This window comes from Conger conger, chromosome 3 (genome assembly GCF_963514075.1).
Source record: "Conger conger chromosome 3, fConCon1.1, whole genome shotgun sequence".
Classification (NCBI taxonomy): Eukaryota; Metazoa; Chordata; class Actinopteri; order Anguilliformes; family Congridae; genus Conger; species Conger conger.
In genome coordinates, this window is record NC_083762.1 from 79822652 (window position 1) to 79836206 (window position 13555).

Below are 13555 nucleotides of genomic sequence, written 5' to 3' on the forward strand. Positions count from 1 at the left end.
TTGAAGGAGGTCAGAGACCTCGTCGTGAGCGTGAAGTACAGGTGTGGCGAGGGGGAGGCGCCAGACGGCATGAAGTGGCAGAACGGAGGGGTCTTGTTGGTGTATAGGTCTTGATAAGGGATTGAATATATACAGGGGCTGATCCCTTAACTGCCTGGTATGCGAGCACCAAAGTTTTAAATTTGATGCGAGCCATAACAGGCAGCCAGTGGAGGTTGCTGAGCAGGGGGGTGACATGTGAATGTCTGGGAACATTGAATACCAGACGGGCTGCAGATTAAATTAGGTTTATTTTATTTTATTTAACATTTGCATTTTTGTAATTTGGCAGATGTTTTTAATCCAAAGCGACTTACAAATGCACAGGTTTTTCCACAAGTTAAAAGCACTAAATCTTATGATGCATATTTGCCCAGACCCTCCCTGAGTGAACATCCAGTTAGATCCAGCAGCCTCAAATTAGACTCAATTTAAACAACTATATATTTTTTTTTTCTGAGAAAATATTGAAATGGAAGCCAAGGTCCAGGCTCCACATTATAATTATGATTATTTCATATAATTTGGTTGAAATTCAGCCATTCACTGAAAAATAATTGACACCACAATTATTTTCTAAATAAAGTAAGATACATACTGTATTCTGGGTGCACAAGTACATAGAAGATATTTTTAAGAAATATGGTCACCTTGGTTTTCTACTACTCCACGCCACTAGACGTCAGTATGAGACTTAAATGTGTATGTTTTTACTCGATCGTCTTCTATAGGAAAGAATAATCTATCGCTGCACAATCGAACTTCATGCTCTCCGTACAGTCCTGTGTGTACAGTAGCCCATAGTCGGTACCATGCAGGCATGCAACAGAAAGAAGAAACAGGGCAAAGATACAGCAGTGAGTTATTATGTGTGCTGAATTATCGTGCTTGTTCTTTTTTTGAAGCTAGATTGTGCGATCAATAATGAACATAGCTTTCGTGATTTGCTGATTTCGACTTTCCCCACGCCTTACAATTAGAAGTCGCGAATCCTCTGTTCCCTCTAATATCTCGCGTTTTATTTCTAACTTATAGACTCCACATTGTTCGGGTTTAGACAAAATCAAAGTCTTCACATTGGAATTCGAAGAGAACCGCTGACATATGCTTTGAGCTGAGATATGCTTTAATAGCCTTTTTGTCAACAGCCTCCAGCTGTTTATTCTTATTGTAAGCAGACCTATCTGTTTCATTCTTAAAATAGCCTTTACCTGTCCTTTATATCGGGGATTGTTGGAGGCATAATCACTTTATCATAATCACAGATCTGACCTTTGTCAGTCAACACAACCCATCCATCCATCCATCCATTATCTGAACCCGCTTATCCTGAACAGGGTCGCAGGGGGGCTGGAGCCTATCCCAGCATACATTGGGCGAAAGGCAGGAATACACACACTCACACACTCACACACTCATACCTACGCTCAATTTAGACTCTCCAATCAGCCTAACATGCATGTCTTTGCACTGTGGGAGGAAACCGGAGTACCCGGAGGAAACCCACGCAGACACGGGGAGAACATGCAAACTCCGCACAGAGAGGCCCCGGCCGACGGGGATACGAACCCAGGACCTCCTTGCTGTGAGGCGGCAGTGCTACCCACTGCACCATCCGTGCCGCCTAGTCAACACAACCTCACGATCTAAAGCTTTCTCTCTGTCCCTAGGTGCAAGGCACCAATGACAGCAGTGTGGTTAGCAAGGTGTCCGCAGCGGCGCAAGGCTACTTCCGCGATGACTTCCTGAAGAGTTTTGTGTGCAAAGTGTCGCGGAGAGCGCCACTCATTAACAGGTCAGAGGTCCTGCTGCAACAGTGTGCAGTCAAACAGCTACACAGCGTTATGTTGTTCATTTTTTTTCATTCGAAACAGCCCTGCGATATTTCAGTTTAACACGTGCAGTGGTAAATGACACTAGTGCACACAGCCAGTCAGGTTTGTGTGTGCGTCTCTCTCAGGGGTTACTGTGTGTGTGTGTGTGTGTGTGTGTGTCTCTCGCTCTCTCTCTCTCAGGGGTTACTATGTGCATGTGTGCGTGCGTGCGTGTGTGTGTGTGTCTCTCTCTCTCAGTGGTTACTATGTATGTGTGTGTGTGTGTGTGTGTGTGTGTGTCTCTCTCTCAGGGGTTACTATGTGCATGTGCATGTGTGCGTGTGTGTCTCTCTCTCAGGGGTTACTATGTATGTGTGTGTGTGTGTGTCTCTCTCTCAGGGGTTACTATGTGCGCTGGTGTGCTGTGGATCACTGTGTGAAGAGGTTTCTGCGGGTGACTGAAGGCTGTCCGAGGAGACAGGTGAGGCAGCGTTTCCTGAACTCAAGCCTACCGCGGCTCGCTGAGTGCTGCTAATCATGTTCCCGGCACAGTTCTCACGCAGTACACAAACACCGACTGCCGTCTCGCTAATAACACTTGTGAGAACCCTGAATTGCTTTATGTAGCGGCCTGTAAGGTAAATGACTGGGACACGCAAGGTCGCTGGTCAATCTCCGGTGTAGCCACAATAAGATCCGCACAGCCGATGGGCCCTTGAGCAAGGCCCTTAACCCTGCATTGCTCCAGGGGAGGATTGTCTCCTGCTTAGTCGCTTTGGATAAAATGTAATGTAATGTAATGCTTTTAGAGGATTCTTCTTATTCACAGTGTCTTTGATTATCTAGACATACATTAATGTTCTGAAATTTGCGTGTGACCTTCTCTCTCTCTCTCTCTCTCTCTCTCTCCCTCTCCCTCTCCCTCTCCCCCCTCCTCCCTCTCCCTCTCCCTTCCCTCCCACCAGGTCTTGTCTCTGGGGGCCGGGTTCGACTCGCTGTACTTCCGGCTGCAGGCAGAGGGCGCTGTGGAGCGTGTGGTGGTGTATGAGGTGGACTTCCCCGATGTAGCTCGACGCAAAGCTGCTCTGATCAAAGGCAGTAATCACCTGAAGGACGCCCTGAAGGACTGGAGCCCCGACTCCCCCAGTCCTAATGGTGAAACACACTTATTCAATGGACGTATCGAACCCTGCTCACTGCTCACAATGTACATAATATTAAATACGCTTTTGAGTGGATAAGCCAGTTTCACAGACACACATTAAGCCTAGTCCTAGACAAAACTCAATTTATTCCAGGACTAAGCTTACTCTGTGTCTGTGAAACCACCCCTATACTTATTAATCCCGTAGTACTGTATTGAGAATAATTTCACTTCAACTAAGCAGTATATAAAGATGTTAATCTATTTTTTTATGTATTTGTATTTGTTCATGTATTTGTTCATTTTTGGTACTGTAAAACAGTTTCATTAACATTTAGCGATTTAGCAGATGCTCTTATCCGGAGCAAATGAATAAGTAAAAATGCAGATTTAAGCATCAAACAGTGCTGACGCCAGTTCATCAGGGTCACAGTAATTCCACAACATACGATTAGATGGCATAGTCGGTGCATTCGGGATTAATATGTTGATATGTTAAGTGATTGTTCAGAGCGTCTGTGAGCTCCTGTCCTCCAGGCCCGGTGTGCGTGTCCAGTGCTCGGTACTCTCTGCTGGGGGTGGACGTGCGTGAGGAGCGGGGTGTGGAGGAGGCTCTGAGCCGGGCGGGGGTGCAGTGGGGCGCCCCCACCCTGCTCCTGTCTGAAGTGGTGCTCACGTACATGGACACCCAACGGTCAGGACCCCCCCCCCCTCTCTCTCTCTCTCTCTTACTCCGTTCCTAAACTTTAATGCATGCCGTCATTCTTCATGAGAGCACGTTTACGTGTGTGCTGTGTCTGTCGGTCAGACCTGGGTCAAATAACGTTGTTTTGGATTCAAATACTTTTCTAAGCTTTACTGGGCTTGTCTGCTGTATTGGAACATGTAACATACTCTGGTCCTCTTGGTTGGCTCAGTCGCGCCAGGCAAGAACACTCAGGCACGGAGAAATGTATTTGAATCCAAAACATTGTCGTATTTGCATCTGTTATCATTGAGTGTCACTTACGTACACTAATATATTGAATGCATATGGGGAAAATAAACAAACAAAAGTATTTTTGTGTTAACTGCACTGTGGGTGTGTCTTAGGTCGGATGCTGTGATTGGCTGGGCGGCACGACTCTTCCCCCAATCGCTGTTTGTGATGTACGAGCAGATCCGCCCTGGTGACCCCTTCGGCAGGGTCATGCAGGAACACTTCCTGAAGCTGAACTCCGCCCTGCACGCGATCGGTCACTACCCCGACACTGCTGCACAGAGGCGGAGGTTCCTGGACAGGGTAACCACTGCCTGCCTGTCTGTCTGTCTGTCTGTCTGCCTGCCTTCCTGCCTGTCTGTCTATGTTTGTCTGTCTGTCTGTCTGCTTGCCTGTTTGTCTGTCAGTCTGCTTATCTGTCTCTCTGCCTGTCTGTCTGTGTTTGTCTATCTGTGTATCTGTCTGCCTGTCTGACTGTTTGTCTGTCTGCCTGCCTATCTGTATACATGTATGTATGTATGTATGTATGTCTGTCTGTGTTCGTATGTCTGCATGTCTGCCTACCTGTCTGCCTGTCTGCCTGCCTGTCTAAAAAGATTTAGTACTGTTGCGCCAACTAAGAGGACCAGAAGGTGGGGCGAGCACTTTTTGAGAGTATTTCATAGGTTCCAATACACCTGACAAGCTCAGTAAAGCATAGAAAACAATTTGAACCCAAAACAATGACATATTTGACCCAGGTCTGGTATTGATAGTGGCAGGTGTGTGGGTTGGTAATCTCTCTGTAACTGCTGTTATCTGTGCTGCACACAGGGCTGGGAGCGCTGTGCATGTCTGGACATGAACCAGTTCTACCTGGACCTCGTGTCGGAGGAGGAGAGACACAGAGTGGAGAACCTGGAGCCTTTTGACGAGTTTGAGGTGCGTCAGTCGAGCTGGAGCCACACCCCCTCCCTCCCCGCTGTCAGAGAAACGCCGCCTCATTCGCTGAGAAAGTTCACCCCTTTCACTAACTCCTCCCCCCGCCCCATGATGCACACCAGGGGTGGGCCATTCTGGTCCTGGAGGGCCGGTGCGTCTGCAGGTTTCTGTTTACAGCAATTGCCTAAATGAGCAAATTTGCTGTATGCAGAAGTTGGCACGAAAACCACAAACTGATATGGCCCTCCTTGCCCATCTCTGATGTACACCTTCCAGAATCTTCCATTTCTCTGACCTTTTTTGTGTCCTAATGCACCTTGCCTTTGTATTAAATAATGGTCCATCGAACATCCTCAGTAATGCTCACGTTCCTCCTCTCTCTCGCTCTGTTGTTCTTCTCTTTTTCAGGAGTGGCACCAGAAATGCTCTCACTACTTCATCCTCACCGCCTCCAGGGGCCCTCTGACGAGCCAGGCACTGGTCAGCCCGCTGTCCGGTAAGACCAGCCACTGCCTCCTCTAATCGTCCACTTGCAGTCTGCTTTACCAAGGCTTTTACAACACATCTATTCAAGTACCGGCGGCCATGTTGGGCTGCTGTTGGTCTGAACTCACCCGTAGTCTTCTCATCAGCGCCGCTCAGCTCCTGTTCCTTTGAGCCGCAGTGTCTGCAGGGATTTGCTCCTACCGCGCGCTACACCACCCGATTCCGGTCATTATTTCACCTCCCTGGTTCGGGAAGTAAGCTCATTGCTGAAATCTGGCGGTGCAGCGCATGGTTGGAGAAGATGCCTGCAGACACTGTGTCCCACAGGACCTGGAGTTGAGCAGTGCTGCTCTATATAATCCTTAGTTCAACTGACTGACAGAGGGACATTAAGCAGCATGAAAACCACCGTGATAATTTAAAAACAAAAATGATACCTCCCCATCAGCTGCATCTTAGTTGAATACAACAAATAGCTCACTGTGGCCCTCAGCGCCTGTTTTACACTGACCTCCTGGCTCCCTACAGAGTCTGCAGTTCCCTGCGTGTCACCGGCACTGAACCCCCGTGCCCTCCCCGTGACGCCCCTGTCTGCGGCCCCCGAGGGGCCCGGCTGGGAAGGTCTGGGGATGGGGTCCGCCGCGCTGGGCCCCGGGGCCGTCCTGCTGAGCGGAGGGGCCGGAAGGGGGGGTAGAGGGGACGGGGCCCGGCTCCTGATCAGAGGCCCACGTGGGTGGAGGTGTGTCTGCTTGGGGCCACAGACGGGTGAGAGATCTGTTCCCACGTGACAAATTACATTATCGGCATTTTGGCAGACACTCTTATCCAGAGCGACGTACAGTTGATTAGACTAAGCAGGAGACAATCCTCCCCTGGAGCAATGCAGGGTTAAGGGCCTTGCTCAAGGGCCCAATGGCTGTGTGGATCTTATTGTGGCTACGCTGGAATTCGAAACCCCAACCTTGCCTGTCCCAGTCATTTATCTTAACCACTGTGCTACAGGCCGCCTGACATAACATAACAACATCATTCATAACGTAACAACATAACATAACAAGGATAACAGGCCATTCAGCCCAGCAATGCTCGTCTTTTCCTACCACTAAAGTGTACTTACTGCTTAGTTTGCCTAAAAGCTAGATAGTATCTATGACCGTATCAAGCCTGGTCTTGCAAATTTTCTGCCTCTAGCATTTCTGCCTCCACTAATATGCCCAGTACGTTACCTCTGTCTAAGTCGGGCTTCTGAGTCTGTGAGAGGCATGTACAAACACCCAAAAATGTATAGGGCCCCACAACAGTTTTTGTGTCCAGTTCAAACTCAAAGGAGTGGATCTTCTTCTTAGCCATTAGCATGTGCAGCGTGTTAAAAAAATAAAAAATAAAATCAATATTCGTAAAGTAATTATAACCCCCTTGCTTATTGATAATCCTCTTGTGTTAAGTAAATATCCTAATACCGTTGCGTTACCGTTGTTCTCCCCCAGGTGTTAGAATGTACCACACGTTGACCGCCATTCCGGACTGGGGCGTCGTCGTTTTTGGCGGGCGAACTTCTCCGCTCCATCCAATCGGAAGCGTTCTCCGGATGACCTATGACCTTTCCTCCCTGCCTGACCCCTCTGGCCCAGACGGCCCCGCCCGTGATTGGCTGTCTGTGGAGGAACTGGCCTGCACGGGCAACGCGCCCTTACCAAGATGGCGGCACACCGCCACCCTTCTCAGATACAGAGGTGAGGCCGTAAACCAGGCAGAAATAGGGAAAATGCATCGAGACGATTGCCATTGAATGACACAGTGAATACTTGAACACAACATTATTACATTACATTACATTATTGGCATTTGGCAGACGTTCTTATCCAAAGCAACGTACAGTTGATTAGACTAAGCAGGAGACAATCCTCCCCTGGAGCAGTGCAGGGTTAAGGGCCTTGCTCAAGGGCCCAACGGCTGTGCGGATCTTATTGTGGCTACAGCGGGATTAGAACCACCGACCTTGCGTGTCCCGGTCATTTACCTTAACCACTATGCTACAGGCCGCCAAACAGAAAGCTAAATGCGGCCAAAAATGCATCAAACCTGCCATATCAACAAGGGACCCCTTCCAACTTCTCACCTAGGTCAGAACTTCCTGTTTGTGTTTGGAGGCCGAACGGAGGCGGAGCCAGTGCTGGGAGACGCCCACTTCCTGTGTGTGGAAGACCAGCATTGGACAGAGGTCAGCCATTGATTATTATACTGAAAAAAATGTAACTTTTCAAAAGCATTTTAGACTGGATTTCCAAGACATGTACCAGAAAACAACCAACAGCCAAAAGCAGCAGTGTTTTGCTCCATCCTTATAGTAGATCCAGTCCAGGGTGTATTCCTGCCTTTTGCCCAAAGTATGCTGGGATAGGCTTCAGCCCCCCTGCGACCCTGTTCAGGATAAGCGGGTCAAGAAAATGGATGGATGGATGGATGTATGTATTGTAATGGTCCCGTGATTGTGACTTTGTTATGCTGCTATTTGACCCCGTCTTGGCTAGGTCTCATCTGTAAAAGAGGTTTTAATCTCAGTGTGACTTCCTCGTGAAATAAAGGTTTATAAATGCCCGTACTGCACTGTAAAATGGCCGTGTGGTCGGTGATTGGCAGGTGCCGGTGGACGGCGAGCCCCCTGGTGCGCGGCACTCCCACTCGGCCTGCGGGTACGGCGGGGGGGCGGTGATCTTCGGCGGGCTGGGCGGAGGAGGAGCGGCGCTGGGCGACGCCGTCGTGCTCCGGCCCGCCGAGACGGGGTTCTGCTGGGCGAGGCTGCGGGTCCACCCTGCACCTGCGCCCAGGTGAGACACCTTGCTCGCACGACACCTGAGCAAGCGCAATCCACACACGCGTCAAAAACCCACTGCACACGTGCCACCTTTTCCTTTGGTCCATGTACACCAATGTGGGGGGGGGGGGAGGTCTTTGGTGTTGAAGAGTGCCTTCTGTTGTGCTTCTCTTTTAATTTTATTTTATGAAGTTGCAACGTCTGTAAGCATTTGGAAAGTGACACAATTTTAAAGGGAGTGCATTAAATACGGAGTAAATCGTGGAGGAATTACAGCCGTTACTGTCCCAAATACTATCGGACCTCACTGGATACGCTTACTTAATTTATGGCAGCTAGAGGCTTTTTAAGGTGTATGGTAATTCCATGTTTAGAAAAAGGAAAGAAACAAGCCTAACAGGAGTTGGGACCAGATGTGTCACTGTTTGCAAAATCAGTTTGGTTTCCAGCGTGACTCCAATTGCTCTTACATTAACCTCCCCTCTCCTTCTCTTCAAGGTATTCTCACTCTGCGCACGTGATTGGCCACAAGCTGGTGCTGGTGGGCGGGGTTTGGCTGCAGGCGGAGGGTGTGCCGGGGGTTGCGGTGATCGACCTGACCACAGGGGGCAGTGTGGAGTACAGCCTGGACACGGTGAGTCATTTCCCCACGATTTGACCCTTTTGTTTCGTGTGTTTAACTCCGTCATACTATCCGACTGAAGCGGTGAGCCCGTGTAACAGGCACGTTTCGTCCTCTGCACCCCAGTCTGGCGTGCCCTGGCCTCTCATGCTGCACTCGTTCCGCTCCGAGCCGCTGGACGAAGAGGGGGCCGTGATCGCGGTGACGGGCGGCGGGGGGAACTGCTTCTCTTTCGGGACGCATCTGAACCCCCGGCCTGTCACCCTGGACCTGCGGCCGGCGCTCTGAGTCGCACTGCAGTCGCACTGTGAGGAGCCTACGCCACAGGAAGTTACATCACAGGGCGCTGCACCTTAGGACACAGGTGGGCAACCCTGGTCCTGGAGAGCCCAAGTGGAGTCTGAGCCTTGGTACAGCAGCCCTGGGGTTTTAAATGGTGGCCTCTGCTCTGTGTTCCTGCACTTTCTCATCTGTGTGGAGAGCTTCACCTACACTGGGTATCTAGCAGAGGAGACATTCTTGCTGTGACACTTGGACAAGGACTCTACTACTTATGGTGCTGCAATTTCTCTCCAGTTACTTGTGGTTGTCAAACACACACACTGAGATAATTTGTGTATGTTTTTTGTACACAAGGTGATGATGATGAGTAAAAGTGTTTGAGTTGTGGGCATCCCCACACACACACACACACACACACACACACACTGTCCAGACCAACTACATGCATTCACATGGAACTCACTGATGGAACGTGACTTAACAGCCGTACATGCAGTCCCTCGAGTCAGTCAGAGTCAGTGAGACCGAAAAACAAAGATGGACGCTCTCGCAATGAACACGCAAACCCGTCTCAGCTGCTTGACAGAGAGGTTTTTATTTCAACCGGGACTTCAGCAGAGTCGCCACCTGGGCTTTCCAGTGTCTGAGGAACATCGGGCGACCGAGAGCGATTTCACCTCAGGGAGAGGGAACAGGGCGTGGGAGGAGGGAGGGAGGAAGAGGAGGAGGAGGAGGAGGATGGCGCAGATCACTCGGTGAGGCGGCGGAAGGACTGGACCGTGGCGCACACTGCGCCCCAGTCCACAGGCTTGCGGTACTCGCCCTTCTCCAGCAGGTACTGGCGGCCGCGGTAGTTGGGGTGCTCGTAGAAGACCCACACGCCCTCCAGGACCTTGCAGGAGTGGACCTCCCGGGAGCGGAAGCGCTCCAGGATGGAGGGGCAGTCGTCCGTCGCCTCGAAGGCCTGGCCCGCGAAGTCGGCGTTGTCGTACAGCTGGATCTTGTACTGAGTCCCGCTAGCCTGCAGAGGGGATGGGGGCAGGGTTAGGGTTGGGGATGGGGGGGGTCAGGGTTGGGGTTTGGGGGTTGGGGATTGGGGGGTCAGGGATGGGGGGGTCAGGGTTGGGGATTGGGGGTCAGGGATGGGGGGGTCAGGGTTGGGGATGGGGGGTCAGGGTTTGGGGGTTGGGGATGGGGGGTCAGGGATGGGGGGGTCAGGGTTGGGGATGGGGGGTCAGGGTTGGGGTTTGGGGGTTGGGGATGGGGGGTCAGGGATGGGGGGGGTCAGGGTTGGGGATTGGGGTCAGGGTTGGGGAGGAGGAGGCGTGTTGGGGAGTATATGCCAGCGTGTCAGTGTAGGAGATTTTGGTAGAAGGGTGAGGGTTGGTGGGGTGAAAGAGAAGGGGGAGGGAGGGCATGGCAGGAGGTGAGTAGTTCTCCCCAAATTTGACACCTCACGGTGGATATTTCTCAGTGATCAGGTTTGACACTAAGGGAACAGTTGTATTCATTTTGAGATGGAACTTCAGTGACCAATGTTGAAAGTAGTGCCTAAAAGACCAGGGTCAATGACATAATTGTTCTGGATTCAAATCATTTTCTATGCTTTACTGAGCTTGTCTGGGAACACATGGAACCTATTAAATGCTCTCAAAAAAGTGGAATCCCTGCCTTCTGGTTGGCTCAATAGCACCAAGCAAGATCAATTGAACACAGAAAAGTATGGTGGCCAATATGGCAGAAAATCAACTTTTATTGATCTTTAGTAAATACAAAAGATGTTTGTGTGTTAGTAGTTGAATCGGTTGGACTGAAATCTCTTGCATAACAGTATTGTCATTGCCATGTTTGACTTTAAAATCCATTTAAGGTCAAGGTCAACAGGACACAGTTTCTAACCCACTTTACAACATTGTCTGAGGCATATTTATTGATTCAAAATCTATGTGGTGCAATACATTTTTATTTACGCTTTTTGCTGTCTTTATTAGCAAATCTTTGCTATTAAATGAAGGATTTTGTCCAGTTATACGCAAGCTGAAAGCATTTTCCCCACAACTGACTGTCCAGCACAATAACCCTGGTAAGCTGTACCAAACCTTATAGAAGTCTCCTTTAGCCCATACAACGCTCTGTAAACAAATCCATTCCTGTCTATTAATTTCCTGGTAATAGAGGAGTGAAGGCTGTAGAATGTGCCTTTATCCACACATTTACTACTATAGTGGTCAGTGTTGAGGTTGGCTTGTGTGGAAGAGCAGTGGATGGTGTTATTGATCTCTCTGGCCTTTGGTCTGAATGGCTTTAGCCATTGAGCACACTGTGGTTACAGAGGTCTGCAGAAGAACTGTGGCAAGCTCTACACTATCACATTACATTACAAAGCATTTAGCAGACGCTCTTATCCAGAGCGATGTACAACAAAAGTGCAGATCGAACACAGGAGCAAGTGTGAAGAGGACCCTAGAGGACAGTACAGTTCCGAGTCCTTTCTCTATCTTCTCAACCAAAGCCAAAAACTCCTTGGGATTTGCGCTGAGCCACTTCATATTGGGCTTGGGAGTCGGAGAGGTTTAAGAAACGAGAAAGACGGAAGGAGTACAAGGAGGGGGAGGGGAGGGGAGGGGAGGGGGGACACTTACGAAGTGGATCATCTTGCAGGAGCAGAGGCGGTCGTTGAGGCCCATCCAGCGCTGGTAGTCGGGGTACTCTCCGCGGGTCAGCACGTACTGGTAGCCCATGTAGTTGGGCCGTTCGTACACCACCCAGGCCCCGCCGTCCACGCGGATGGAGTTGCAGCGGCTCAGGTAGGAGTGGAAGTCCGTGCAGTCGCTGTCGCACTCATAGCGGCGGCCCTGGAAGTTCTTGTCCTCGTAGAACACGATCTGGGAAGAAAGCGGGAACACCCCTGCTGTAACAATCCAGCTGAAAATTGAGCTGGTCTTGCTGGGTATGATCTGGTCGTAAAGCTGGTCTAGCTGGGTATGAGCTGGTCAACCAGCATGGCCAATCTGGTCATAAGCTAGTCTAGCTGGGTTTGAGCTGGTTAACCAGCATGACCAAGCTGGTCATAAGCTAGTCTAGCTGGGTATGAGCTGGTTAACCAGCATGGCCAAGCTGGTCATGAAGCTGGTCTAGCTAGGTATGATCTGGTCATAAAGCTGGTCTTGCTGGCTATGCGCTGGTCATAAGCTGGCCTACCTGGGTATGATCTGGTCAAGCAGCATGACCAAGCTGGTCATAAGCTGGTCTAGCTAGGTATGAGCTGGTCAACGAGCTAGTGCTGGTAGCCCATCTGTGTTGGTAGCTGGTCAACCAGCTTTTTCAAAACATCGCTTCAGCTGGTCTGAACTGGTCAACCTGCTACCAGCAGTTTCAAAACCTAGCTTACGCAATTCTTTTCAGCATGGATGGCAGGAGGATGCTCAGGGGATCTGATCTTGCTTCTCAGCAGATGCCTGGTTGGCCCATACAGTTCACTCTCCCGAACTAAATGACACTTTACCAAATGATACCATCTTTAGGGATCCATCACTGACTAATGACCTCATCAAATCATGTTTTGATGTGCCTGTGCCATTGCATCTACAGTTGCATTTTCCATTGCAAAATCTGTCATCTTTGACCGGACAATTTGCCTCTGGAAGCCACAGTTGAAGACTTGTAGGCTTGAATTTCCTCCTGAGTTAAGAACAATCCGCAGAGAATCGATGATCTAAGCTATTATCCACTGAAAGCTAAAACGTACACACTTAGCCAAACCTCCACATATATTTGAAAACACTCATACCAAACCAAAACCAAAAGAGGCCTGACTGTCACAGTGAATAAGAGGATTTAGCTTTCTGTCAATTACTGTCACGGTGACAAGATGGTGTTCACTGTCCAGCCTGTGCAGCACAAGACAAGTATAACGGAGAACTGTACGTGCTGTCGGCAAAGCTCAACTGACCAAGATCAGCCAGTTTCCAAAAAACCTTTCTTTGTAACCACATAAACTTCATTCCTTTTTAAGAGACAACATGCTGAACACAAGTGTAAAATTGAACCTACTTCAACTTCAACGCAATTTGCATGATTTAGATTCACCTGTTTATTTTGAGGGTTGTTCCTCGCAAGGTCGAAGAACTTTCAAGACCCAGTTTTAATGAAATGTACAGCCTATTAAAGAAAAAAAATCAAAATGTTCTTGGGTGCCAAAGTGTGCAGGTGGATTCCTCGTATGCTAGCTGTAGCATATACGTTGATGCCTGTTCTCCGCTATGCTAGTGCAATGCTACTGTGCCATTCAAATTGGGATTATCGTGCCCATAAATGAGAAATTGCCCGTGAGAATCGCGGCTGGCCCGTACTCACCTTGCCCATTGCTGCTGTTGATTAAGCCCGTTTGGGTTGTCTCCCTGAAGTCTGAGTGTGAGGTGGGACTGAGGCAGGCCTGGCTTCCCAGACTCTT

At 49.6% G+C, this 13555-nt stretch overlaps 2 protein-coding genes across 2 annotated transcripts; one reads left to right on the forward strand and one right to left on the reverse strand.

The window, feature by feature from the left end:
• The first annotated feature begins 794 nt into the window (after positions 1 to 794).
• On the forward strand, positions 795 to 10128 carry lcmt2 (leucine carboxyl methyltransferase 2). Its single transcript, XM_061236023.1, has 14 exons — positions 795 to 896; positions 1710 to 1834; positions 2253 to 2334; positions 2819 to 3008; positions 3535 to 3691; positions 4090 to 4279; positions 4790 to 4897; positions 5306 to 5393; positions 5912 to 6148; positions 6871 to 7116; positions 7507 to 7604; positions 8024 to 8211; positions 8697 to 8832; positions 8947 to 10128. Exons 1-14 carry the CDS (start codon positions 852 to 854, stop codon positions 9106 to 9108), a joined length of 2052 nt encoding a protein of 683 aa, XP_061092007.1. The 5' UTR covers positions 795 to 851; the 3' UTR covers positions 9109 to 10128.
• crygs2 (crystallin, gamma S2) lies at positions 9756 to 13467 on the reverse strand. The gene is made up of 3 exons (XM_061234146.1): positions 13459 to 13467; positions 11745 to 12080; positions 9756 to 10123 (listed from the first exon to the last, which is right to left on the reverse strand). Exons 1-3 carry the CDS (start codon positions 13465 to 13467, stop codon positions 9851 to 9853), a joined length of 618 nt encoding a protein of 205 aa, XP_061090130.1. The 3' UTR covers positions 9756 to 9850.
• Positions 13468 to 13555: the final 88 nt, after the last annotated feature.

Bases quoted from the DNA above. Each gene is read 5' to 3' on its own strand.
- crygs2 (XM_061234146.1), bottom strand. The intron at 10,124-11,744 runs GTAAGTGTCCCC...TCCCCTCTGCAG, and splicing joins CCTGCAAGATGATCCACTTC to GCTAGCGGGACTCAGTACAA.
- lcmt2 (XM_061236023.1), top strand. From the start codon at position 852: ATGCAGGCATGCAACAGAAAGAAGAAACAGGGCAAAGATACAGCA. The intron at 4,898-5,305 runs GTGCGTCAGTCG...TCTCTTTTTCAG, and splicing joins AGCCTTTTGACGAGTTTGAG to GAGTGGCACCAGAAATGCTC. The intron at 8,212-8,696 runs GTGAGACACCTT...CTTCTCTTCAAG, and splicing joins CACCCTGCACCTGCGCCCAG to GTATTCTCACTCTGCGCACG.